This window comes from Strix aluco, chromosome 3 (genome assembly GCF_031877795.1).
Source record: "Strix aluco isolate bStrAlu1 chromosome 3, bStrAlu1.hap1, whole genome shotgun sequence".
Classification (NCBI taxonomy): Eukaryota; Metazoa; Chordata; class Aves; order Strigiformes; family Strigidae; genus Strix; species Strix aluco.
The window spans coordinates 50,844,031-50,871,632 of record NC_133933.1 but is presented as its reverse complement, the minus strand read 5'-3'; the positions used below and the strand labels follow the sequence as shown (position 1 = coordinate 50,871,632).

Genomic DNA, 27,602 nt, shown 5'->3' with positions numbered 1-27,602 from the left:
GCAGGGGAAGGAATAGGAAGCAGATTTTTTTGTCAGATATCTTTAGTCCTGACTCTGGTATGTCTGAGAGTAGGTCTAAAATCTGTTTCAAAATTTGCATGGACTGTACTGGAGCTACAGTGATAACATGGTTAGATTTGATTAAAAAATAGTGACCCGACTCCCAGCCAAGGGAAGAATGTTCTTATGTGCAATATCTTGAACTGCAGAAATCAACCTCTGTTTTGCAAATACCAGAAAGCAAATGGTGTGCCCGTGTCTGAGCCCATTTTTCCTGAGGCCTATTTTTCTCTTCTGCTTGTTTGCAGGGGAAATTATTAAGTTCAGGGACCTAATTTCTTATCAGGAGATGCATAACAGATGAGTGCCCAAACTGCCAGGAAATCTAGAAAACTGGGGAAACACCTGTTTGGAATCTAAGTTGTTAGTCATTAGTGAGCACTAATGCTTTAATGCACTTTGTAATGTTGCTAAGCATTTGGAAGGATAGGGATAATTTTGTGTAAGTAAACTCATCAGAGAAAAAAAAAAAAAGGCAGCAGAATTTCATATGCAGACCTAAGGTTCATTAACCAAACCATACTAAAGGCAAATTTGACCACCTGTCTGGCTGGTACTAATGAACATGTATTTTAAACTTTCTTAATCAGGATTTATGTAAAGGGTGAAAGTACCAAAGACAAAAGAGGCTTGTTAGTGTTCACTGAAAGAACTGGGTTGCTGTCCAAATGTGACAAAGGTATTTCCCCACCATTCTTTTGCTTGAGTACGTTCCCCTACCCCAGTAGAAACAAGCACTGTTTGCTTCTGTGGTGTCTTCTATGTAAAGATCTAGAAGTTTCAGAAACCTCTGTTAGATTTCATTGTGGAGGAAAGGAATTGTTATTTTCTGCCTACTTAATGGAGAAACAGTAACGTAGCCAGGAAGAGATGCTGAACTTTATGCCTTGATTGTATTCTAATACTATGATCTTTCCTTAAAGCCTGTATGTTTTCTTATACCTTGTATTATTCACTGAGAAAGGGGAAATCTATGTTGGCACTGACCAGACAGTTCTTGGAACCATAAAATAAGAGGTTTCTTGTTTTAGGAATTAGACCAGAGGGAGTGGTGGGGAAGAAGATAATTTCCTGGACAAACAAACCATGTACAGCTATTCAGGTGTCCTTCTCCTCATTTCTCTTACTCCTGTGTCTGACTTCATACCCATCCCTCTGCTGACAGACAAAAAGATTGGTATTAATGGGAGATCAAGGGAGGGTAGGTGTAATGTGTTACGCTTCTATGAGTGTGCATGTGTGTTTCAAAGGCGTGTTTCTCTGGGCGTCATACAGATGACTAATAAAGCGAGCTCAAGTCAAATGCTCTCAAACAAGTTTAACAAACAAAACAGGATTATATAACTGGGCTGGTATGTGGTGACTTGGAGAGCTGTAATTACCTCCTAAGAACCAGATATGTGGAGAAATCTAATTATCATTTTCCATCCTCTTCCGTGTCATCTTAGATGGCTGGTCTAGCGAATATCATTTGAACTCTTAAATGGGAACATTAATGTATTTCAGCCCCAGCCATTTATCTATTAAGAATAATATTAAACAGAATGAGGGGAAAAAAAAAAAAAACAGGCTAAGGAATGAAAACCCATTAATCTGAACATCAATATTTGTGTTACTTTGTAATATTTTGAAGATAAAAAATTCCCATGCAACTATATGGGACAAATAACAACATAAATTTAGTCTCAGATAAACCTGACATATTTCACCTCTCTTTGGTAAGCTTACTTTGGTTTTGTGGAAAGGAATATGCTTCCCCCCCCGGAAGCCTTTGGGGGGTCGTTTGGGAGTTTGGCAATGCATTTGCTGAGGTACCACACACAAAGTTAGGACTTGATACAGGAAAAGAGAGCGTTTGTACAGTGAATGAGGAGCTATCTGAAAGGGAGAAACAAGGTGGTGGGCTGCCAGGCAAGCTAAGGTTAGTAGCATAGTTTGCCAATGAGATTTGCAGGTTCTGGAAGATCTGGGTGTGTTAAGAAGATGAGGCACAGAATAGCAAGTAGGGAGAACTCAGCATTTGAAAGTACATGAAATTATTTTATTGAATACAATTTCATCCCAAGTATTTTATAATTTGCAAATACTGAGTTCCAAGTTTGGCTAACACAAGTTGCAACTAATAAAATTTGCTATGACAAGGTGGCTGAGGAAAAGACATATAAAAACCCTCGCCTATGCCAGGAAAGATATTCTTAGTCAAGAATTTTTTAAGGATGTTACACTGCACTGATGGGCTGTCCTCTGCAATACTGGTGTATTGGGGAGTTCTGGCGGACAACTCTGTCCACCCGTGGTCAATAGATGACTTCAGACAGCACCGAGCATGGAGAAGGGCCAATAGAACGAGCAGGGTCCTGGAGCAAAGGCTGATTTAACACTGGATCTTCCTGTAAGTACAGAAAAATAGCTGCAGAGAAAAGAGCTAAGGCTGAACAGAACCCTGCTCCTGACCACAAGCTGGTCGTAATGCTGGCAACTCTATTTCAGAAAGTTGGAAGGGTTTGGCAATGAAATAATCTTTTAAGATGTTGGTGTTGTGCCACAATTATTCTTCACCAACTACCTTCTACCTGCCGTTCTTCCTCCTGCAGTACACCTAAGCCTAAAAAACCTGGTTATTTCAGCCTACAGAAAATCTGTTTTACAGATATAGCTAGTGCCTGCTCTGTGGACTTGTTACAGTCGCGCAGTAACACTTTTATTTTACCAAAATAACACAGAGGCTTAGGACTGACTTCTGCTGAACCTGTTGAGTTGGGCGAAATAGCCCATGCCCGGCGTGATGCCTCTTCTGCCAGGAGCCGCGGGACCTTCTGTCACGTTAAGAAACAAGACTTCCTGAGGAGTTGGGAGAGGCGCGTTCCTCGCTCCCGTGCTGCCCTACTGGCTGAGGCAAGTCCTTTCCCGGTGCTCCTGGCCCCGGCAGCGTGGGATCCTCCTGCTCGCCTCCCGGGGGGAGGAGGCGGAGGGCTGTGGGAGCCCAGCGCTGCGGGCAGGGGCACTGAGGGCCGCAGCCTGGGGCTGGCTCCCACCCGCTCCGCCCCGCGCTATCGCCGGTAGCGGTACCGTCGGCCGCTCGGGCTGCTCCCGCCGGGCAGAGGGAGAACAGCCGCCTGCCCCCGCCCCGGAGCGCCGCGGGGGAGGCCGGCCGGGCGTGCGGGAGGCGGGGTGTGCGGGGCGGCGGCCTTTATAGGGAGCGAGGAGAGGCGGTGTTTGCAGGCGGGGAGCGGAGCAGGGAAGGGAAGGGAGGAGGAGGAGGCGGGGGGCGGCGGCGGAGGAGGCGGTTCCCGTTCCCATTCCCGTTCCCATTCCCGCCGTGCGAGCGCGCCCGGCTCGGTGCGCGCGGGGCTGGCGGCGGCGGGGGTGGCCATGGCCTCCATGGCGGCGGCGATCGCCGCCTCCCGCACGGCGGTGATGAACGGCAACCGGCCGCTGGACGAGCGGGAGCGCAAGCGGTTCAGCTACTTCTCCTCGCTGAGCCCTATGGCGCGCAAGATCATGGCGGAGAAGGAGCGGATCCGCGAGCGCTACGGGCCCGAGTGGGAGCGGCTGCCGCCCCGCCAGCAGGACGAGATCATCGACAAGTGCCTGGTGGAGCCGCACGTCCAGGCCCGCTACGCCGCGCACCGCGGCGCCGCCCGGCCCGCCGCGCCGCCCGCCTCCTACCCCAGCCTCCGCCTCAGCACCGGCCAGAAGGTGGTGCGCTTCGGCGACGAGGTAGGCGCGCGGGGCGGGGCGGCGCGGGGCGGCGTGGGGCCGGGGACGGGCCCGCCCCGCCTCAGCGCCCGGGGCGGCTGCCGGAGGGGGCTCCGCAGGGGCGGGGGGGGGGGCGGGGGCCGCGGCTGCTTCTGCGGGCGTGTGGCGCCGGCGAGCCGCGGCTCGGCTGTGGAGAGGAGCGGGCGGTCCTGGGGGTTGGCAGCGGGCGGAGTGGACCCGGTGCTGAGATTGCTTTCTCCCCGCCCCGCCGCGACTGTGGGGGGGGGGCGGGATGTTGTACTGTAAGCGAGGGGGCTCGGTCAGACCCTAAAAGCAGTAAAGGCACCAAGTCCAAGTTTGTCCGAGATCAGCAGAAGTAACCCTAAAGTGGATTTCGCAAAGCGGAGACTTACCGAAGAGGCCGGTACCAGCTCGCCCTCGAAAGCGGGGCATGGCCGTGGCTAGCTCTGGAAGTAGTCCCTTGCTGAAAATGGGCTCTAGAGAATGTTTACACTGAATTAAATACCTTCCTTTTTGTTTCTAATTTTAGACACAGTTAAAAATACAACGCTGAAAACATTCCAGCCCTTGGTATTTTTGACACCTTAAAAAAATGCAGCCTGTTCCATGTCATGTGCCAGGAAAAACAAGGGTGTGGAAAGATAGATGGCAAAAAATATGGATTTTGAAGCTTCTGAGAGCCATCTGTCTAATGGTGAAGCATAGCAGCCCTTCCAGAAATCCATAGGTATAAGGGCACCTGGTCTGGAGCAGTGGGTCATGTTACTGAGTGTGATCCCTTGAAAAGGAAGGTCTAACAATGCTTGCCTGTCGGTGCTCTTCAGATACTGTATCTCTGTTATTCTGCATATTAGATTTCCTTTGTCTTGTTTTCTTCTACATCTTCGTACGATTACAGAGCTGATATCTTTCACGATGTTCATATAATATTTTAAAATGACCTATTGTTAATTAACTTATGTGGTTTCTACAAGAAAAAAATAATCTGCTTCTGCATTTGTAATCATCAATCCAATTTAAAGAGATCAGTGCTGCTTTTAGCCGCCTCACCACTATCCCTTGCAGTGGGGTTTGCAAGAAGCCTTTGAAGCACATAGATAATCGGCGTCATGGTTCCTGACCGGCTTTGTGCTGGAAGACTGCTGCCTGTGTTTCACCTGTCAGGAAGGTGTGCCGGTGTGAACGCGCAGTCAGGCTCAGTTTTGTTTAGCCCGTGGTACCAGAAACTCTGGGTAAATATTTGCTAGTAATAGACTATAACTCCTGGTGAAAAAGAGGTCTAGAAGGGCACAAGACAGCAAATTTAGTTGTGCAGGCAGTCTTTGGAAGGAAACCTAAACCTGAAGTTAGTGGCAAAAGGATTTAGGTTAATGACCGTGGAAAGCTTTTCCAGTCTCAGACAGCTCTGCTGTGCTTTCTGCTTCGAATTATGTGGATCTGGAAGAAAAGCAAGCATGTTGTGGGTTATTGTGCTGCACTGTATGGAAATAATAGTTTCCTGCTTGATAAAACAGCTAGGGAGTCCATCTGAAATTTTGCAAGTTGCTTTCTTTCCCCTCTTCCTCCAAATTACAGCTGTGATACAAATGATGTTGGTGTTAGTGTCTGTGTAGCCATTAGCCAAAGAAAGCACAGTTCATCAAAATAGTTAATGCACAGTGTGTAATTTTGGAAGCATCTGCCTCCTCTGACTTCCTCCTTGACTTCCAAGCTGAAGTTAATATAAATCATATTTCTCAAGAAAAGAGATTCTACTCATTTTGGCATCCTCCATTTCCATTTTAGTTCTTCCAGCTGCACTATTGGAGCCTTTCCTGGCTCATCTGATAGCTTCCTCTCCCCCCGCTCCCTTGCTGGTATTCGACCTGATTTTTGGATATTTGCCCTGGCTCACTAATTGTTCCTCCTTGTCCTGCTGTTACAGAGCCACTGTGGCCAGTCTCTTACCATTTTGGTTCAACTTTCCAGGCTTGCAAATGCTTTGTCTACAGAGCTTTATTACCTTGCTCTTTTCTGCTCTGACAGCTTACTGAGCTGTACTACTGCTGTCTTTGTAAGATGTAAGTGCTGAACATGCCGTGGTCACCCAGCCCTCACTCGGGGCAATTAGATGGGTCCTGGCTGCTGTCCCTGTCTCATGGTGTATGGTATCCTGAGGCAAGGAAACGGAGAGTAGCTTGCATACTTCAGGATCACTTGATGTTGCAGCGCTTTGTGTGAGTGTTTTGGTCTGATGTTGTTCTTGCTGACACCTGCTCCAAAAGCTTCATGTTTCCAGCCGCAGCTCATCTTCCCTGTTAACTGATGTTGAAATCTGTAGTGATCTACCTGTGCTTGCTTAAGCGTGGAAAGTTGATCTCTTTCACCTCGTGTTCTTTGGAGGACTTGGGAGAAAGCAAAACGAGGATGAAGGCTGAAGATACTGATTTACCCATCCAGGACTCTCACCATTTCATGCGCGTGACCACTTTGATAAGGTGGTCCAGAGGATATATGTAGTGGTCTTGTATCTCTGGACAGTTGGTTCCTTCTTTCTCACCCCCACTGTTTCCCATATATCTTTTCTAATGCCAAACTCATCTCCTGAACTTGTAGCCCAGGACTGTAAGTTCTCAAAGTATAAGCATCTCTTACATTTTCAAAACACCTTTCAGTACGTTGGCTGCGTGGGAAGGCTATGACAGAAAGTAGATGTGCAGTAACAGGATCCAGTCATTTCGTAGTGCTAGGAGCACTGCAGCACCATGTGTGACTCTAAGCAAACACCTTGAGTCAGCTGAGTGCCACTGCTCCTTCTCTTCCATTATCTTACCCTCATTGCGGCATTGCCAGTCATGGAGTTAATAACTGAAGCTGTACATGCACTGCGAATGCAGTTCCTAAATGGGATCGGTGCCAGGACACCAGAGCTGCTTTTTTAATCTCCCATCTTGCTGTCAAAAAACTGAAGGTATTTTAAAAAGTCTCAAAAAGCTTGATGAGAGAAGTGGAAGTACGGGAATTGGGCTCCCTGATTCCCCAGTGTTTCTCTCTCAAGCACAGAGTGGTGTTGGGTGGCACCCAGGTCACTTGGCATCTACCTGTGTGCACCACACTGTCATGGTGAGGATGCATGCAGCTGCTAATGCTAGCCATTATGTATCCACCATCAGCCTCACGGTGTCAAGTTAAGACTTCCTAGTTGAAACAGGCCCCAGACTACACCAGCTTAATAACCTTGATGGGGTTGCAGGCCTTGGTATTTTCCAACACCTCCTCTTAGTGAAACCCAACATCTCTCAACTTGCCTCTCCATCTTGTTTTTTAGAGTTGCGTAGTCTAGGTCGTGCATATATTTTTCATCTCTTCCAGGTTAATAGAGCCATTTAACAGCCCCATGAAGGAAGTTTTGTTCTGTTTGCTGAAGATTGTCTTGCTGTCATCGCACATGGGCCCAGCACCAGGAGACTATGTGTTGCTTCACCATCACTTTCTGTGTCTAGACAGCCTAGGCCTTCTGGCTGAGGGCTTTTGGAGGCTGCAACCTTCAAGCAGAGCTTCCTCTTTCCCAATAAGCCTCCAGTTGCTGGCATTTCTCCATTTCTGTCTAATGCTCATAGTGGTAGAAAATAAGGTTAACTGAGCAGAGGAAAATCTGGAAATAGAATCCAAGTTTGAATGTAAATGTAATATAAATGGGCTATTTTTGAATTAACACCATAAATTATACACCATCATGGGGGGAATAGGTGGAAAAACAGCAGTGTGTGAGAGACTTCCACCCTTTGACTGCTGTAGTGGTCAGCTTGTGTTAAGCATCTGACTTGATGTTAGTTGATGCTACTGGATCCCTCCCTGTTTGGTTCAGTGAAAGATAGTTTAGATATTCAGTTTACAACAAGTTCTCACTCTTCTCTTAATACTGTCCCTCTTTATCCACAAGTGTGCGACGTAGCCATGGACCTAAGGTCTGATTTTTCTTTTTTTTTTTTTTAAGAGTTTTTGTTTTGTTTTGTTTTTTAAAGGGGTATTGAGTGTTTGAGTGGTACTTAACAGCTCAAAAAATTGGACTCGAAATAACTAAACTTTTCATTGAAGAAAATGCTATGTGCTTTAGACGGTGGTAAACATTTTATGTGGAGGAAAGACAGGTAAGAGAGCTTGGTTAGCTTCATTCATCATCTTTTAATAGGGAAGTGTGACATACCTACCTGAAGGCAGATAGAGTATTCGTTTTGCTTAGCCTTAAGAACTTTGGCACCAAGTCAGAAGATCGACCCTTTTATCTCCTACTTAAAAATGCTTTAAAGCAACAAACATACAATATAGCAATAACTTTTATGTTGGGACTGTTAACAGATTTGTGCTTTTTAAAAATAACAAAAAATGCAGGGCAGCTTTTGAGTGCAGTTAAACCCCAATAACCAGCAAGTCTTGTTCCTGATAGTACTTCTAAGATGCATTTGTTGGTGGGTTTGTGACTGCCTGGTTACTGTCAGCTGCCCTGAGCAGAGCTCATGCCAGATATGCTGGCATAATTCTACCAGTGTCTTCCATTTTGAAATTTAGATGCTGTTTTGCAACAAGCTGTCTACATATAGCAAACATAGTTTGTGATTCTTTTTTATATATTCTGCAGTTGGTTGTCGAAGTCAAGTGTATGGCCAGATTTTTGCCTCTCTCTTTTTTTAGCTATGAAATATGTTGCATGAGGCCCCATTTCTTACAAATAGCTTCTTTAATGCTGGTGAACAAAAGTTTATTTATTTGCCTTGTTTCTGGAAGAAGGCTTTGTTATGTGCTGAAAACAAAAGCTGATCAGTTATGGATCTCTTCTAATCTGTGTTGACAATAAATAGCCTTGAAGTCTTTCTCTCTAGAATTTCCACTCATAATTTACTTTTGTGAATATTGAAATACTTGATGCTTTTGCTCCCATTTTCTTCAGGCGTGTGAGAACTTGCTTATTCTACAGAAAGCAAAGTTATTTCTCAGATTTTGTTGGTGATAAACATGAATCAGGCGCATCAGACAGGAAATTGTTGAACTGTGTTGTTCTCCAGTTTCTCAGTCGGTCCTCTGTGCGGGGGCACGAGAGGTGGAGGCCACAAACTTTCGTCCCTTCCCTGACAATGGACAGAGCCTGACAACTGTCTCCTTCATCCTAGCTTCAAGTACACTTCAAATAACCATAGACATCAGCTTCTTGAAGCTTTGTATCCTCAAACCATGTCTTACCCTATTTTATCCTTTGCTAGATCCCATGGAAGATCTCTTGAATGCGGGCAAAGCTCCTCAGACTTACTGGCTCTGAGGTGTGCTGGGCTGTGCGGCCCTGAGACACAGTGAGACATCCATTTAAGAAGAAAAATCTATGGTCCTTTTCTTTCAGGGAACTGCTCCTGCCTAACAAGTGTCTACTACTGCCAGGTTTTGAAATAATCTGTGAAGGTCTTAGATTTTGTTTCTGACAAGAGCTTTTTAATAATTGGTACCAAAATACTGTTAATTCATTTCAGGAGCTTTTTGTCTGCCTAAACTGGAGGTTGAGATTGCAAGTTGAGGTGCCAACAAGTGCAGTGGCTTTTGAGAAGACATCAGATTCTGTGAAGTGGGAAGCTGACTTGCTTCGTCCTGTAGGGAATGACATATCCCAGTGCACGACAACCCCATACCCCGACTCTGCCTTCCTCCTGCGGCTTTTCTGTCCCTCTGTGAGCAGCCGTTTGTCAGCAGGGCTCGCTCGCAGCAGTGGTGTCGTCACTCGGTTGAGGATGTGCAGGGAGCATTGGGTGAAGGAGGTGTCCCTCCCAGTGCTGTCTACACTTGTCTCAAATACAGGAAAATAAAGAACTGGCTGTCTCAGATCCAGGACGAAGATGGTCTTGGCTCGCTCCCAAATTTAAAACTCATCCACAGCTGGTTTGCATGTCCTGTAAATGGCAAGAAGTCAGAGCTTCCTTTAAACTCCTTAGGTAAAACCAACTGACAGCTGTGCCTGCATGTCTGGAGCTTTAAGGTTCTGTGACAACATGTAGGAGTGTTACACTGTTTGCTGGACTTCATTTCTGTCCTTTACTGCCGTGGTTGAAGTCAAGTACTTATGTGGAGAGAAGGGTTACGGTCCTCTTGCGTGTGTGACTCAGTCCAGTGGCTCGGCTCCCCTGTCTGTCTTCTCTCCTGGACTGTGATTCCTGTCATGCGTGCTTCAGAAATGAAGCGCCAGCTCCACGAGCTTCAGAGGCAAAGGATACAGTGCTAAAATGATTTTGAAATGATTTGACACTCACCTGCTGCGAGGCATTCCACCTAAGAGGTTCCCATGTGGTCAGCAGCACTCCACAGTCCAAATACTGATAGAAGAGATACTAAAGAGCAGACTTTTACTCCCTTTGTTTCCCTTAAATGTTAATAAATATGAGTATCCTTTTCCTGGAAAGAGAGAACCTGGTATTTTACGCTTGTGTTCTTGGCAAAAATTTCCTGTACTAAATCTCCTTTTTGGCCAGAATTTGTGGTCCAGCAGAGTCCAGGCCTTTCCTTTTAGTTGGTCTCTATCAGCCCAGTTCTTTTTAAGAGCATGGGATCACCCTCGTATATACCACAAATACTTTGCTGCTAGAAACCCCGTGTTTCACAGATAAGTAATAGTTGGAGAATGACACGTTTTCATGTTAGGAGATGGTTTCAGACACTTCTAATTGTGGTTTCATAGCCCTTGGTCAGCAAAATCTGCCTAGGGTGAAATAAGAGATGGCAGATCAGGAGAATGCTATCAGATGTCTGAGAAGTGTATTTCTGTAAAGGCAGAGGTCAGAAATAAAGAAAAGGGAAATCATGGTAAGATGTGGGGTTCCTGTGTTAGCTTAAAACATGGTCTAGTTCTGTTATTCTTTGAACAGCAGGAGAGTGACACAAGCACTCCAGGACTTGTCCTGTCCTCTCCTTCCTTGTGCATGGTTACTCCTGGCCTTTCTCCTTCCATCTGCTCTTCCAACTCCTGTTCCTCCCCTGGTGTACTGGGGTGGCCAAGCACTGGTATACTCAGGGTGGAGGGTGCAACTTATTCCCTCTACGAGTGTGAGCATTGGGTGTACAAATGAGCTTCACCCATGACTAGGAATAGAAGTGTGATTGTTTTGTTGCAAGTCACGAACAAATGTGAACAATATTTATTTATTTATTTTTCACCCCTTCTTTTTTCGATATGAGTCACATGTATTTCATGAGGGTATGCCGTGTATGAAGAGATTATTTAAATTTCTCAAATTGGGATTATTTTCAGAAAAATAAATTCTTAAAAAAAGCTATTTCAGATCAGGATTTTAGTCTGGGCATAAGGTGGTTCTTTCAACAGCGTGGAATACTTATTTCAGACAGATCGTCACTGAAGTGGCGTAATGATGTGTCTTGCCAGGGCTGGATCCAGCTGTGGCTTGGCGTGATGGGTGCGCAGCTGTTTTGCTGCCACGTGACTGCCTGGTTGCACATGTGCTCTTTGGTCTATGTAGGGGACGAAATGGGACTTTATTTCCCTAAGGCTCCCGCTCCTCTTGTTATTTCTGTCCCTGTATGGTGCTAGTGGCTACCAAAGAAAATGCCTAGTAGAAAACTGGAGATACAATATGTTTTAAAGCTATTTGTAGAGAAACTGTTTGAAGAGGTTTAGACCAGGTAAACCTCCATACATTTTGTAGGTTAAATTGGTATACAATTGATATTTGACCCTCAGAGAACTTGCTTTCAGTCAGTCTTAAAATGTAATCAGTGCCATCTCCAAGTCGTGCTCTCGCTTTGTAGCAAGTTCTGTGGTAGTGGTTGTTATGCTTCCAGTAGTGCAGTGTAGTGTTATCTGATGCTCCTGCACAGGTAAAACTGCTCTTCTGATTTTTCGTCATTCTTTAATTTTATTTCAGGACATAACTTGGCAAGATGAACACTCGGCTCCGTTCTCCTGGGAAACAAAGGTAAATATGCAGCAATTTTATTTTTAATGTTTGTTTGTCATTTTACACTGTTCCTTGTGCATTTATATTGTATTCATTTTGAGACTTGATAGACTAATGTCACCTTTATTCTGTGAGAGCTGTGCAAAGTGACCGTCCTGTAAATGAAACAAGACGGGTGTGCTTCGGTTTACATCAACAGAAACACAAAATGTACTTCATGGACTAATGTTCTGGCTTCAAATGCAGCTGTAAAACTGATTCATTACAAATTACTTGATTTTTCATTGTAAAATTTTTAAACAACTTCCCATGTTTATCAAGACCAGTGTCTCAGATGTTGTATAAACATAACTGCATTTCACTTTTGAAGTCAGGAGTAAAGTAGCTAAGAAACGGGGTGAGAAAGGTCCAGATACCTACTAACTTCATTGCATTCTTTCTTAAAGCCTGTCTTATGCTTCATCTTTTTGTTGTGTAGTAGAATGTAATGAAACTTTTTAACCTGGGGCTATGCTAGAAGCACTGTGATATTTTCTCTCCAAAAGGCAGCTCCTTCAAAAAATAATGTATTTTTCTGTGGTGTGTTGGTTTGGGGTTTGTTGTTGTTGGGTTTTTTTCCCCTTGCTTTAGCTCTGGTATTTTGTTAAAGCATTATTTATGATGGGATTCTTGTAAGGTTAACTCAGAGCCGGAGTTCTCCATCTTTCTGAACCTGCAGTGTGAGGAAATATATTTGCACCATATTTGTGGTGGGAAATAAAGTTTAATTCTTCTTGTTGAAGAAAGTCAGGGAGCGAAAACACATCTCATTGCCTTTCTCAACTGGGTGTGGTGGGCATGTTAATTGAAACACGTCTCAGACTTTGTGTTCTCTAGCTTTATCTGCCAGAGAAAGCTGCTTCTCCCCTGTTTCTTCCATTTCGTGCCCTTGAACTGTGTAGATAATTGTGTATGAGCTTATGAATATAATCTTAGCCTAACACGGAGTAATTATTTGGAAATGCTAGTGAATACTAAATTAATTCAATTGACCCTAGACTTGTCAGCCTTCCCTGCTCAAGGCCACTGTCTGTAGCTAGCACCCCATCTGTGCTTTGCAGATGCTGATTAACCTATAACTTGATGTGACTTCTGGGTCCCTGCAGCCTACAGTGTTGCAGTTCAAGAGAAACCATTGCCAGTCTTCACTTGCCTTAAAACTCCCATATAAGCTGTGGAGGTTCAGGAGCCAGTGGAGGATTTCCTGCAGTGGAAGCCTGGTAGCTCAGGCAAGCCCTCCTGTCTTTCAGGACCCTTAGAAGAAGCATCCACTGGCTCTTAGTATAATACTAAAGAGGCTTTTAGCATGTGTATACTTGGGTGAAGCTGTCAGGAAAAAAGTAGTGAGAAGAGCGTGGACCTCATTGACAATAATAGAAATTATTGTGAAATAGATCCTGTGTTGGAGACAGCGGTGTTGTTTCCCTCGTACTTTTTGGTGCAAAACCTAAAACTCAGTTTTGAGAATCTGGCAGCTGTAATTGTAGTTATAAGCTCTGCCTTGATAGGATTTTTTAAGTTCTGAATACTTGAACTTCCTGGAGATAGTGCTTCATGTAATGTACTGACTAGTGATCCATGAGGAGATGCATCTGCACTCAAATGGATTTTCTTTTTAATTGGTAGTTGTCTTTTATTTTAAATGCTTGTATGTCTAGTGGAGTGTTTTGCAACCCAGCCTGTGGTTTATCCGTTCCTGATTAAAATTATTTTTACTATCCTCCTGGTGTCTCAAAATGAAGGACTGCAGTGGATGAGTGCTGTAGTTTCATGCTTTTCTGTAATGAACTGAGGATCTCAGAATGATACAGGAACGCTCATGTGACTGCTGAAGAAAAGTGAGGTGGGGAGGAGGTTGCTTTAGAAAGAATTGTCTCAGCTAGTCAAACTGTGCTTCCCTCTTTCCCCCTACTCCCTCCTTACAGACCAGAGATAAAAGCTGCCTCAGCTGTACATTGAAAAGTTGCATGACCTTTTCCTTTAGCAAAACTCTAGAGAGTCCATTTTGTCTGGCTTTACGGGGTGTGGGTTGGTTGGTCTGTGTGGATTCTTCCTTTTGATTTTTCCCCAGTGCCTCATATTGTGTCAGTCTTTCAGCCAAATCCTTCAGCTGCTGAATCTTCTATTTGTAAAGGTGGAGATCTTGCTTCATGCTTACTCTTTGATCTCCTCCCTAACCAGTACTTTAATAAGATAATATTGGAAGGCAATTTCTCCATGAGGTACCGGCTGAGGAAAAAGTATCCTTGCCCAGTTGGTCCAGCGTGGGGAAACTGAAGAAACCTGAATGAGCTGTTTAATAAGGTTGACATATTGTAATGCACATTCGGTGTCTTGCGAACCAGATGTGTTCCCACTGTTATTTCAGGCTGTCAGGCTCTTTCTCTTCCATGAGCTCTACCCCATGATGGGATTCTTTTCCCTGATCTCCCTTTAATGCAGTTTTTGGTTTGGTTTTTTGCATGTTATTGCTGTGATAATGAAATTCCTTCGTTCTTTTGCAGCTTTGCGTGAATGTGCTCTGGCCTACCCGAGGAAGGGAATGTGTGTTCACTGTCTGCTTTTGCAGAGGAGGAGAAAGTAGAGATGTAAATCAGTAAAAATCAATAGTTTTTTGGGGCTTTTTTTTAACATCGAGACTAAGAAAAACAAAGCGGCAAAATCGGTATTTGTAACTAACTTCAGGAAAACTGAGAGGGTAGTGAGAAGAGTAGAGAAGAAGGGAGGACATGTTTTCTGCAAGTCGGAGCCTCTCTCAGCTGTTGCAGTGATGCCAGTGGTGATTCCAGTTGATTAAATATGGACAAATTTCTCTCACGGTAGCTAGTGCAATGGATTTCCTAATTCCATGGCTCTCAAACTTATCCAGAGAATAGTGTACTAAATTGCTGTCATTTTGGGAAGAACATTGTTGAAGGGCTTGATAACCTTACTTCTGTCAAAAGTAAACTTTGTTCTCATTTTAAACATTCTCAGTTTAAGCTTCGTTCTCATTTTAAATGTGAAATACGGCTTAGGTCATTCCTATTACAGCAAACACTTGCATGAATATCTCCACCATTTTTAGCTCTTTGGTCTGTATTTAAAGTTCTTGCCTTACCTCTTCATTTTTAAACCCTCAGAGAAGGCAAACAAAACAGAAATACAGTGTAAATTACTGAGTTAGTTGTTAGACAGCATTTAAAATACTAATATGATTAGTAGAAAACTAGAAAACTGTTTTCTCAGAAGGAGACTACTTGGTAAGCATGTTCCCATGACACTACAAATAAGCCGACATTTGAAAACTAGAGATTGAATTGGAGGTAGTGATTTGGTTCATGGGTGGAGCCCTCATGAACATAACACATCTGGAAATATGGGTTACATTTTTAACTGGAGCTAAAGCCAGGTTTATGAATTTAGGGCACTCTATTTATGTCTTCAGGTTTAAGTGAGATCAAAGCTGACGTTTTGGCTGAGTTTAGCCTTTGAGGTTTCTTGGTTTGTTTGAAGTAAAAATTCAGTGAAACTCAGCACGGACCCCAAGATATAAATGGAAAACAAGAATCATGCCTGGGTTTGGAAATAAAATTTCTTTGCAACGCTTCCTGAAGTCAGAACTTTCTGGTTTTGGTGTGGTTTTTTCTTATTTTTTCAAAAATTAATGTATTAGTGGGCAGAAAATATAATTCAGTCTGCCACCTCAGCTAACACACTGAATGCACAGAGCAGAATGGGAGTAAGTTGGAATCTATTTCTAATGCATGCTGTTAACCAAAACAGGTTTTATTGCAAATGCTTAAAATTGACACATGCACATCTAAAAAATTTCTTGGTCTTGATACAGATAGAATAGTTGCAAAGGTAGCTTTAGAGAGTCCTTTCTATACTTTTTTTCTTTTTAACTCCTGTCTTTTTCCTCCTTCAGCTCTCCTACTTTCAACAGGCCCTCAGATATTTGTTGAAATAGAAGCTTCAAGGTGTGTTTAAAAACAAACAAACCAAAAAGAAAAGCAAAAAGAAAGTGTCAAGCTTCAATCCCTTTAATAATCTGGTTGCTGCCTCCCTGTCTGAATTCCCTAATTATATTGCAACATAAGTGATCTAATCCCAGTGATGATTTAGAAAGAAAAAAATTGTTGGACTTCTGAAAAATGTGGTTTACAAACTGTCTCCTTTATCTAAAACTAAAAGACAGTCTTCAATATCCTTCTTTTTACAAGTCCTAGTTGGTTTTCTGTTGTTTTTTAAGTAGGAAGAAAGTGGCAGAAAATAATTTTTTTTGTCTCCTTCCTTAGCAGCCTGATACTAGAATTGTTTGCTACAAACTACACTTCGGTGTGATTATTTTTTTCAAGCTGGTACAAATGGCAGTGCTTCCTTGGAAGGAAAGAAGAGTGATGCCTGAGGTTTTGAGTTTTCCCTTCCCTTTTTGAAACTAGACTACAGATGTTTAAAACACTGCTGTAAGACTACTCTTGACTATTAGATCTTGAGCAAAAAACCCTCGACTTGTGGTAATAGTAGCTGTGTTCAAGGTTTATTTTAATGTGCATGGCCAGATGTTCTTGGCTAAGGATTCAACTACCTGTATCAATCTTTAGACAGTTGTTTTTGAGCATAAAATCTTGCACAGATCAGATGCTGTCAGTGTGACTTTGCTCAATCTAACCAGTAACAGTGGCAGACTTGAATGCTGTTCATATTGCCAAGGAGTGGATCATGAAATTTCCTCCGAAGCTCCACACTATGTTTCTTTGGCATTGTCCTTCTGTATGGACTAAAATTACTTATATTGCTTTTGAGTGCTTTGCTCTATTTTTGCCCTCGCAATTGATCTCTGCTGATCTAAGGATTTCTTTCTGACTCTGAAAAGATCCTGAAAACACCCACAGTGTGCACAGGAAACAAAGCAAAAACTGCAACTACTTTGGGTCCCATATTTATTTTGGATTTGTCCATTCAGCAAAGTCAAGTCATCTTCTAAATCATTTTAAGCCTGGCTTTCTTAACTCTGCATATATCAGGCTGTTCTTAAAACAAGTTGCTTCTGACAGTGTTCTGCAGTTTTTGTCTCAACAATTTGGATTTTTCAGGGTGCCAAGCACAACAATTTGTTTTGGCTGTGTTTGCTTGACTGTTTAGTAAAATACTACACATTCCTGATGAGTGAATAAGATGCTTAAAAAACAAAAAGGTCCTGGGTTCTTTCTGGTCATCTTGTTTTTAATGTAGATTTATGAACTGAGACCTGATTTTATACAGTATTATTAAATTACTACGTTCTTAGTGTGTGGTGCCTCTCTTTTAGAATACATTGTTTCCCATGAGTATATACAGCCAGTATTACAATTTGGTGGATTATCCCTGCCTTGAGACTGAAGTTAGACCTAAATTTTTAAATTCAATAAATACAATTCCTAAATACCATAATATGGTCTTTTAAAGGAAAAATGGACACACAACTTCCTAAAACCTGCTATTTTTAATATTACTTTATTTATTAGACAGAAAGATGATCCAAGACCTAGACATCCTTTATTTTAACCTTTGCAGTGGTTTGAAACCAGAGGGAAAGACTTAAAACAACACAGAGGTTTTCTCTGCCTCAAAATACTGCTTCGTGCATACTCTCACATACAGTCTCTCCTCCTCTCTCTCTTAATGTGTTGAGAATGACTTGCTCTTGCTATATCTTGAAAACACTACTGCTGTTAATAGCTTTTATTTAGATTCTGATAACTTCCAGAAATTGCAGTTGGGAGTGTACTGGCCTGTCTGTAAACTCTTGAGACTTTCTGGGCTGAACAGTTCCCAGAAATACAATTTGGACAAATGGAAGGAAAAAGGAAGTATTTTTATTTTATTTCTTAGATGGGGAGTTAAAGTACATGAAACTATAGCTCATTCAAAGTCATATAAAATCTGTGAAAGCAGCTGGGGACCAAAACCATATCTCTAGAATCCCAAGCTGTGCCTAAATGGCAATTCACTTTTGACCATCAAATCTTACCGCAGAGTTCAGTGTTTGCTTCCCCAAGGTGGCAGCTGGTAGAGTGCCACAAGTGCAGTTCTGCTGCTAAATGGTCAAGCGCACACCTGCAGCTCACAGCAGCTCTGCCTAAGCGCAAGGAAAGCGAACACGCAGCATGGCCCCTTCCAGACTAGTTGCTACTGTAAGTTTGACTGGGGCCAGGAGAGACGTGCATGCATCAAGATATTCTCATGGCTGGCAAACCTAAAGGAAAAGGAAATGTTTTTTAAACTGTCTTTTAAATGTCGTTTCCCTCCCTCTCCTGCTGACACAATCAATTGCCAATTTGCAATCACGTGTAAGAAACTGAGAGCAGAACACTAATTAAACTCACATTTCCTGCTGCTCTGTTGGGTATTTTGGAGGGGTGTGTTTATAGTACTTTATTGCCCATTTTGTGACTTGAAAGATGTTGTATATTAATCATTTGTTTCATCAGCTACATTTCTTAGGCGTTCAGATGTCTTTAGTAACCTTGAAAGTCAAATAGAAGCGTTACATATTTCAATGAAAATAGAATAACTTGTCCACAGAAGTTCTTGGCTTCTCGAGCTAAATGCTAGAAGCAGAATTACACATCTGACTTCTCAGGGCTGTGTTTACATCATGCTGAGATGCGGTGCTTTCAGAACCTGTCAGGGTAGTCTTGTCTTCTTCACATTCCTTGGGGGAGAAAGCAAACTCCCAAAGAAGTATTTTTTTCAGATTATTCTGGGTTATGAACAGTTTGATCTCCAAAGCATTCCATGACACAAATACGCAATCATAAATGTTGGGTGGTCCTGCCTTCTGAAATGGAAAGGTACACCCCACGGTCTCCGTTCTAAAATGACAAAGAGGGCATCCTCTCCAGAACAAGCATCCATGAGTGGATTGGAAAGGGTACAGCTGCCTGAAGTTGTGCTGTAGTGCCATGCTCTTCGCTGCTTCCAACCCAGACTTCTGAGCTGGTGTTTGGACCCATACGAAAGAATGTAAAACATGACTACAGGCAGTGGCTTTTGCTCCCCAGCACGAGAACTTCCTGGGAGGCCTGGCTTTGCGTGTCCATCTTGCTGCCACTGAAAGGCAAAGCCATCATGTTGGTTTTCCTTTTTCTAATTTTTGTTCTAACAGACCCCTGCTTCCACCCCCATCAGTGTTTTTCCTGGATTCTGTTTCCAATACTATGCTGGTGGATCTGGGGCTGTGATGGCCCCTCTGCCCTCTGGACATTGACCTTCCCTCTCTCGTGAGCCGAGGGGCTGAAAGAATCATTTTACTGAAACTGACTGCTTCTGTGGTGGCCTTTAGCTACTGTCATCTCTAGTGTGAGCCCTGGGACAGTCTACTCAGAAAAAGGAAGACTGTTGGAGGATAGAAAGTAGCACCGTTTTAATTCCTACATGACAAGGTTCTTAAGTCTTCCAAGATGGATTTTTTTTTAGCCCTTGGATATTGGGAAAGTGGAGGTCTATTTTATATTTTGTTGTGGTTTTTTTAAGATGGGATTTTACCAGTTCTGAAGTCTTAAAACATCTTAAATTCAGGGTGGTAAATCTCTATTTGGTAGTATTGCCAAATGAGCTTAGGGAAATAAATCCCTATATTTTAATATAGGGAATGGCAGTCACTGTAAATAATCCTCAACATCACTGCATCCATAGTTTGTTTATGCACAATTTATCTAAGGAAAAGTCTCTTGCTCTTAAGTTTATGTTATGACTTTTGTTTTTTAAAAAATAACATTGAAACGCTAAGGTTTTTCCTCTTAGTTTTTTGCAGGCGGGATGTGGTGTTGAGCTGTTTGATAAGAGTGTGTATCCTTGCACTCACCTTATTTTCACTGAGCTATCATTACTTACAGCTTGTTTATGTTCTGCATCTTTTGATAACACTGTATATTCTTAATGAAAACACAGAACTTGGTGCTTTCTTACCTATAACCTTGGAAAAATATCTAATGTATCTAAATCTTTTGAAAGATCAGATGTTAGTCCATGAATCAAACTACGTGTAGTCAGCTGCTGACTGTTTAAAAAAAAAAAAGTTTTGTAAATAATCAGTTGCTGAGTTAACATTTGCACTTCGATGAGAAGTTTCTGAATATTAAATACTAGGCATGTGAGACCTGCTAGATCTACAGTCCCTTTGAACTTTGCATGCACAGTAATGTAGGACTAGAGATCAAACACTTCTAGTGAAAATGATATGCAACTAGGGCTTGTTTGAGATTCAGACCCATAGATGCTATTGCGGTTTTATTCAGGAGGGGCCAGGTAATGAAGTAGAATGGGGAAAACATCACAAATCTGCAATGAACTTCAAAAATACCTGTTACCGCTTGTAGCAAAAGCTAGTATTTGAAATGTCCTCTGAATTTTTTCAAAACTAGTCGGGCCCATAATGACAACAGCGTATCTCCAACAGTAAATACAATTTTTATTTTTTTTTCTCCCCCCTTGTTTGTTCCATTTTACAAATGAAAGTCTAGGCATCAAGTTGTTCTTTTCTGGCACTTGCTATGGTGCTGTGCTCCTAACTACAGTAACACTTACATGTTTCTCTGAGTGAAATAAGGCTTAAGTTTCATTAGCTTAAAGAGTGTTCAGCTAGTTGACAATCAAGATTACTGAAGTGGTGGTAAGTAAAATGGACATTTTAAAGTACTGTTCATTTTTGGGTGGCTTTTGCAAGATCTGTATCATGCTATAACTGTGGTCACTTGCTTCCTTGACCCAGTGTTACCTCTCAGAAATGAGTACAGCTATCTGCACTGCAAGTAAAAGCAAAACAAGGTTCTGCAATAAATGAAGAACTGGTCCTGCTGGAGTTGTTGGTCTTCCTTCAGAGGGGCATTAGAATTGTAAAAACCACTTATCTGTGCATACCCGTACGTCTAATCCTTTATCTTGGAAGTAGATGGAGTTGTAACTTGTTGCCAGCTATTTCAAAGACTATAATGGAAGATTGCCTTTTAAACTACACTGTAAAGCTTTTTTGCTTTATATTTTCATGTAAAACATCTTTGGCTTTCAAAATGCATCCACAACTGTTCTAATGGTTTAGCGCCGCTATTCTAATGTTTTAGTGCTGTGCATGCTAGGCACTGCTATCTTGGATGGCACTGAGTAACTCAAATGCTTTCTCTGACTCCTCTGCAGCAGGTCTAGGACTTTTACGTTTGTATACAGTTCAGACTTTCAAAAATTATTATTTTTATGTAGGTACAAAGATAGATATGTATGGAGAAAATAGGTTAGCTTTGCTGGGGTATCTACTGTCTGGGAGTTGCCTAGCCATGGGGGTAGGTGTTATCTATATGCATCAAGATCAGAAGTTCAAAACTGTGTCTTTGTGAAGGGCTTTGAAATACTGTTTTTCTTTAACCCTGAACAGAGCCAGATGGAGTTCAGCATTGCATCTCTGTCCATACAAGATCAAGGTGGTGCCCAGTTGCAAAATGAACAGAGGCAGCCTGTTAAAGCAGCACCTGGTGTCCAAGTCCCTAAATCTTCACAGGCCAAGAAGACCCCTGGCTCTGATGGGTTGATAGCATCCAGAAAGGAAGAGGAGTCCTCTTTCTGGAAGATAAATGCAGAGCGGTCAAAGATTGAAGGAGACAAGTCTGAGTTCCAGTCCCTGACCCCCAGCCAGATCAAGTCCATGGAGAAAGGAGAGAAACCCCTTCCCTCTTTTTACAGACAGGAGTCTGCTCCAAAGGAGATGACAAAAGCTGAGAAGCCCAGCATAACTAAACCAGAGAAGTCTGTCACCCCCAGCCTACCTTCTGTATCTCTCGAATGGGAGAAACCTCGACCCACTCAACTCCCTACTAGTTCTCTAGATGACTTCTTTCTTCCTGACCCACCACAGGACCTGGCATCTTCTAGGACAAACAAGGAAGATACTGATGGTACTATACTTACAGATCCACAAATGCCTGGACAGGTAAGGACTGCTATATCCACTGTCCTTAGATTTTAAAACTGTATAGCACATTAAAATCTGACAAGGCTGCTCTGGAAGATTCGGGGATTCATAAAGCATTAAGACATAGCTAAGCTTGCTGGCTTTTTATCCAGCAAATTTAAAGAAGTCTATTTAACCAAATAACCAAACTGCTATTGTTTGTTTCACTCAAGTATTTTTTAATGTAGTAAAATGCATAGGATAAAGGCATCATTTAATATAGTACCAGAAATGCTGACATGGCATCCGGTAGCTAACTGGCATCAAGCTACCAAACAGTTTGGGGTAAAGAGCTTGCTATATCAAATAAAAGAGTTGTTTGTTTGTTTGTTTGTTTGTTTTCTTGAAACAGCAAAACACAATGGAAAAAAGAAGTTTTTTGACTTGAAAAGTAGATAAACTAGACTCTAGGATACTTTACTGCTAAACACCGCATAGGGGTGAATGGTGAACAAGTTTCTCAGCTGTTTTAAGTGGTAGCGCAACAGCCACTTCTCAGTGCTTTGTCCCGGGCAGCTGGGCTGCTTTCAAATGTGTTTTCTCTTAACATCCAAAATGGAAATGGAATGAGCTTCCAGAATTAGCCTTCTCAATGTTTTGTTTAATAAAAAAACCCAAACAACCCAACAACAAAAAATAACCTTAAGCAGCTCAATAGCCAATTGAAGCTATTTAAAAGCAGATGCTGATCTGTGAGAAAAGAAAGGGAACAACAGGATATGACATGGTGAGGGGAAGAAAAGGAGGAGATCTGAAGCCTGAAAACTGAAGTAGAGGAGTGGTTCTTCAAACAGAGCTGTGCAGTTCTGTTTGGAATCTGTAGCACCACTCTGGCATAAGCCTGACATATTATTGTGCACCTTAAGCATGCCACATAGCTTTTTCTCTACCATATTTTCCAAACAGTGATTGTTTAAATTCTAGACAAGATGATGTAAGGTCAGAAAGATGCAGGATGAGGTAAAAATTTGCAAGAGAAGTAAGCAGCAGCACTTAGGAGAGAACAATACTTAAGCCACTTCAGTATTTGGAGCCCTATGTTATTTTTTTTCTGAAGCCAAGACATAATGCTTCTTGAGCTGTTTTGCCACAAATTGTGACCACTGCAGTCCTTTAATTTTAGTTAAATACTTTATCATGATAGTTTTCCTAAAAATTAATGGTTTGTTACAGTTTTAATTCCTTTGCGAATGATTTCTAGCTAACTGAAAGTTTGAAAATCCTGTTTTTTTTCTCTCTGTGGGGTAACAATCCTCCCGTGTCAAAATGGAAGAGAGTAGCAGAGAAGATAGTATGATAGAATTTTCTTTGTTTCCTCTTTTCTGGATTATCTTCCCTGTTCTGGGGAAGAGAACCATGCTCTAGGAAGAGAATCCAGAGACTCAGCTGTGTCCCTTGAATAGTCTTCCTGAACACTAAAATTACCTTAAATGTCATGGCTAAAAGTGCAGCACTGCAGGTGTGAGCGTATTCTTGATAGCCTAGTAAATAACTTGTTAACAAACTTTGAACTGGGTAGTTTTCTGGAAACAACTGGCTGTCACTGCAACAGGCAATCCATTGAACTAGTGATGCTTACCTTCTGTGTTTGTTTCATTCTCTGCAATTCCCAGTCTAAAAATTGATCTTTATTAGCTTTTCCATGGGGAAAAAAGTAACATTTTACCTGCAGATCACTACAAGAATTTTATTTTTATCTGGAATTGCCTTTTTGGTCATTGTGAGTATTTTTCCGTGTCTAGCGTTCTCTGGTGTAGGATCTTAGGTATCCTAGAACAAGGTGAAGAGCTTGAAGTATTGGCAGACAACACTTTAAACTTTCTTTTGTAGATAGGCACTCAAGTACTGAGTTTGTAATACCATAATTAACAACCTCATCTTACTTCTTTTTTTTTTTCCTTGCAGACTAGTACAAGCAATGTTATCTTGAAGACTGGCTTTGATTTTCTAGACAACTGGTAAAAGATACTTCAGAATACGTCAAACCAATTTTGGGGAAGGAGTGGAGTATCTTTCTCCTTGTATGTTAATTTACTAGCATTTGTGTCTTTTTCTAGAAGTAACTTTCAAACTCTTAAATGTTGCCTTTGTATAAACTTTTGTAATACCATATGCATTTTTGTTTTTTAAAGAGTGATAGAAGTGTGGTTTCATTTGAATATTTTTTTAATATCTGTTAAAATTTTTAGTAGCTACTGTATTGAGAGGATGGGAGAAGTTACCATACACATTAAAGAAAAACTAATGAGAGTCTCCATATCCTAGAAATGGAACCTACAGGACCAGCTTGCTGTTTTCTATCGAAACCTTGATAGCATGGCTTGTCAGAAATAGTGTTGCACATCCAATGGTTCCAAATAAGCAAGTAATTAATTCCATACTTCAGATGACTAGCAAAAACAGTATGAAAAATAAGCATACAGAAGAATTGCATTGATTTCTAGATTTCATTTAGTTTGAAAGTAACTTTTGTACTACTTATTTGAAAACATCTTTCTTTTGAAGAGGGCAAAGGCATTGCCAAAATGATGGATCCAAAGAAGCACTGTGTTTGTACACTACAAATCTGCTAAAATAACATAAGAGTGTTAGAAAAATGACCTGGGGAAATGGCAGGTGTTTCTGGTCTTTGGATTAAAGTCTTTGGGTGTGTGGAGCGGAATGGGACAACACCTGATGAATGGGAGAAACTGTCTTCAGGGAACACAAGCCTGATGATTTCACTGCCTCCTTACTAGGGCATAACTCTTCATAATAGTAGTGCTGAAAGTACAGCACTGGGAATTGCTGGAGTGTAGATAACCTTTGTGTCAGGAAACCACTGTGTTTATGGGAGGTCATAGCAGTATAAGGCTTCTTCGTTTTTTAAGCAGCTTATTGTCTCAAGGACTCATCAACTTTGGTGCTTTTTCCTCCTTGTGGGTACATTCTCTTCAGCATTCAGCATCCGAGTTACATTTTTTCCTGAGATGCAGAGAGGTGTCTCAAGGTGGCCCTCAGCAGACTTGCCTCCAGTTCTGCTTTCGAATGATCTTTGTTTGGTGTTTAAAATGTAGAGAACAAGACTAGCTGTTGTTTGAATCTGTCGTCTCTGAAATGCAGCATGATTTACACACTGACTCTCACTGTGTTTACCTCACCTTGAAGCCTTAATTCCCCCTACGCACAGCCAGTGACTGGTCTGCTCCAATGCCAAAGGTTTGACCTTCCCCTTTACCTCAGCAATAGTCCCACAGCATTTGTTTGGGGTAGAAGGCAAAACACAGGGCTCTAATGGGGCTAATGGGTCCCAGCCAAGGCTATAAGAAGGTCACCGTCTCCCAGACCATAATTGTGCTAGGCTTCTCATGGATTAGCACTTGACATTTGGTTCAGTGCCAGGGGCAGTTAAATGTGCAGAATTGGATGCTGCAGGATTTTCTTCTGCTTGTTACAGGAAGGGTTTGAGATGTCCTGGAAGAATCCTTGCCTCTAATTGGTGTGCTGCTTGCTTTGAACAAGCAGAGGATGCTGATAGAGCATTAAAACTTACTCATTGATCAAGGAAAATGCTGTAAGCTACCCCCTTCCCTCTCGCTCCCCGCAAAAAAAATAATAAATAGAACCACCAAGCCCAAAACCTCCAGTTTTTCTAGTGTTTTCTTAAAAGGTTTCTTAGCTGAAGGGGAAGATTGCCACAGAGTATAACTGAGTGCGTAGCCTTATTTATAGACTTCTGAAAGTTTCTTTACGTGCTTCCTGAGGTGTACAAACTCCTGTAGTTCACGGATATTGTCTCTGCATTCAGCAGTTAAGAAAATGTTTGTTTCTACCAGCCTGGACTTTACTGCTGGTTTGCTACAAGCTTCCAGCATTAATATAGCTTAGAACAACTTTAGCATGAATTCTTTAGGTGTATAATTAGAATTGACTTGCACCTTCTTCTCAAAGCTGACAAATGTTAACCCTGGGGTTTACAGTTACCAGTGAATCTAATTTTCTGTACATTCAGCTGCTGAAAAGTTAAAAATCCAACGTGAAGATGCGCATTCTAGTCTTACTTTGATATGGGGAGATCCGAAAGTAAAGCCTCCTACTGTTGAGGAGTGTTATTTTAAACCTCTGCTAAATACCTTAAAGCTTCTTAGGGAAGAACCTGGGCTGCCTGTCTCTTCCATTGGCTAACTCGACCCTAATACACATTGGGACCAGCTGGTAGAACATGCTGCAGAACTTTTTACTTATCCTGGTAGGTTTTTCCTGTGCTTTGACAAGAGTTGATGCTCCTTCTTTCTTTAATATGTTTTTATTAAACATTCTTACAAAAAAATTGTACCTGGTCACATTTTATATTAACAATGTTTTAATAAAGTCACTTTAAATAGAACATTCGAGGCTTTTGCTCTGCTTTGTGTATTGTCCTTTATACTCTGCTTTCCTCAGTGCCATTGGAGTTGTTTGGGGCATCTTGAATCTGCCTGAGAGGCAGCCAACAATGATCTGGTCTAGAATTTAGAAACTTAATTTTTTCAGATAACACTGCAACTGTTTTTCAAGCTTTTAAGTGAGGCTGTTTGGGGAAGTATCTTTGCTTTATAATTTTTTCTGACAGCTGGGGATAGGATGAGATTTGGGACTTTTTCTAGAGACTAAAATCTATTTGTACTTCACTGTAATAGTCTTAAACCTAACACACTCCCACCCCCACCCCAATATCTTCAGGTAATCCAAAGCAGTATCTGGATCAGTATTGCAGGAGCGATTTGAAAACTGTATGTCGTGGTTTATACTTGAATTGAATTTCTACCAACAACTAAAAAGGCATTGAAAAAGAACTTGGTTTGGAGAGACACGACAGCCAATTAAGGGGTGGTATTCCAACTATATTTAGGACCTGGCCTACACAGAGTTTGCTTTAGTCTTGTTTAAGCTCTGTCTTAACTTTTGGAAGTCCTCACTAATAAAGGCAGATCCACAGCATCTGGGTGTTGTCTCGGCATGTGGAGTCAGCAGGTCTCATGGCTGAGCAAAGGCTTGTAAGGGCAGAGTAGAGAACACGCTGCAGCTGCCTACCGAAGGATAGCAATCAATTTATTTATTGGTGACTTCAGTCATAGCTGCTGAGGTTCTTGTTTGAGGTCACGGCTGTGGGTGCTGGAGCAGGCAGAGTCCTGTTCATCGCTCAGCAACAGCATCCCCCATGGAGCTCACAAGTCACGTCCCTGAGATACAAACCTGACTTTGTCGACATTATTCACAGACAGGCCCCCGGGCTTTGCTGTCCAAGTTTGCCTGTGACCCACTTGAATCGGTATGTTCTTGTTACTGTGAGGACAAAGCCGTAATTTGGCTGTCCTACATTTATGAGTTAATGAGTTAATGCCAGTGAAAGCCTTTACAGGGTCGGTAAGCCAGGCACACCTGATTCTTCTCAACAGTACACTTTCTACATCTCTATTGAAAATCTCTGTTATTGTTTCATTTTTGCAAGTGGGCTTTACACCTCAACACATAATATAACCAAGTAGTTCACAACAAGGATCTACATCTTCCATCTCCCACCATCTGGGGAGCTTTGACAGCACCCTCTAGAGTCAATGAAGGTGAGGTGGGAGACGATCACAAGATTTGTTTGCATCCCTCATCCAGCAGTTCCCCGGTGGTACTGAACAGCACCCAAAGGATGCTGATCTGAGACCAAGTTCATTCCATCCTAATGGGGCAGAGAAGAAAATCTCACAATTACTTCATCCCTCTCCTTCAGCAGACCCTCTGTCCCCTAAGATCCTCCTCCCAGGGGCATTGCTTCTTCCTGTTCTCTTCCCTGCTGCTCAAGGTGAAGATGCCAAGGGACAGGCCACAGCTAACCCTGCTCCTCACCAGCAGCCTGATTGTCTTGCCAGGGCAAG

The 27,602-nt window shown here is 42.2% G+C and overlaps 1 protein-coding gene across 1 annotated transcript; it reads left to right on the top strand.

The window, feature by feature from the left end:
• The first annotated feature begins 3,293 nt into the window (after window positions 1–3,293).
• C3H1orf198 (chromosome 3 C1orf198 homolog) lies at window positions 3,294–26,080 on the top strand. The gene is made up of 4 exons (XM_074818519.1): window positions 3,294–3,780; window positions 11,676–11,726; window positions 21,142–21,693; window positions 23,620–26,080. Exons 1-4 carry the CDS (start codon window positions 3,433–3,435, stop codon window positions 23,674–23,676), a joined length of 1,008 nt encoding a protein of 335 aa, XP_074674620.1. The 5' UTR covers window positions 3,294–3,432; the 3' UTR covers window positions 23,677–26,080.
• The last annotated feature ends 1,522 nt before the right edge of the window (window positions 26,081–27,602 follow it).

Coding starts and splice junctions, on each gene's coding strand:
- C3H1orf198 (XM_074818519.1), top strand. CDS start 3,433: ATGGCCTCCATGGCGGCGGCGATCGCCGCCTCCCGCACGGCGGTGATG. Junction 3,781..11,675: donor TGGTGCGCTTCGGCGACGAG/GTAGGCGCGCGG, acceptor ATTTTATTTCAG/GACATAACTTGGCAAGATGA. Junction 11,727..21,141: donor CGTTCTCCTGGGAAACAAAG/GTAAATATGCAG, acceptor AACCCTGAACAG/AGCCAGATGGAGTTCAGCAT.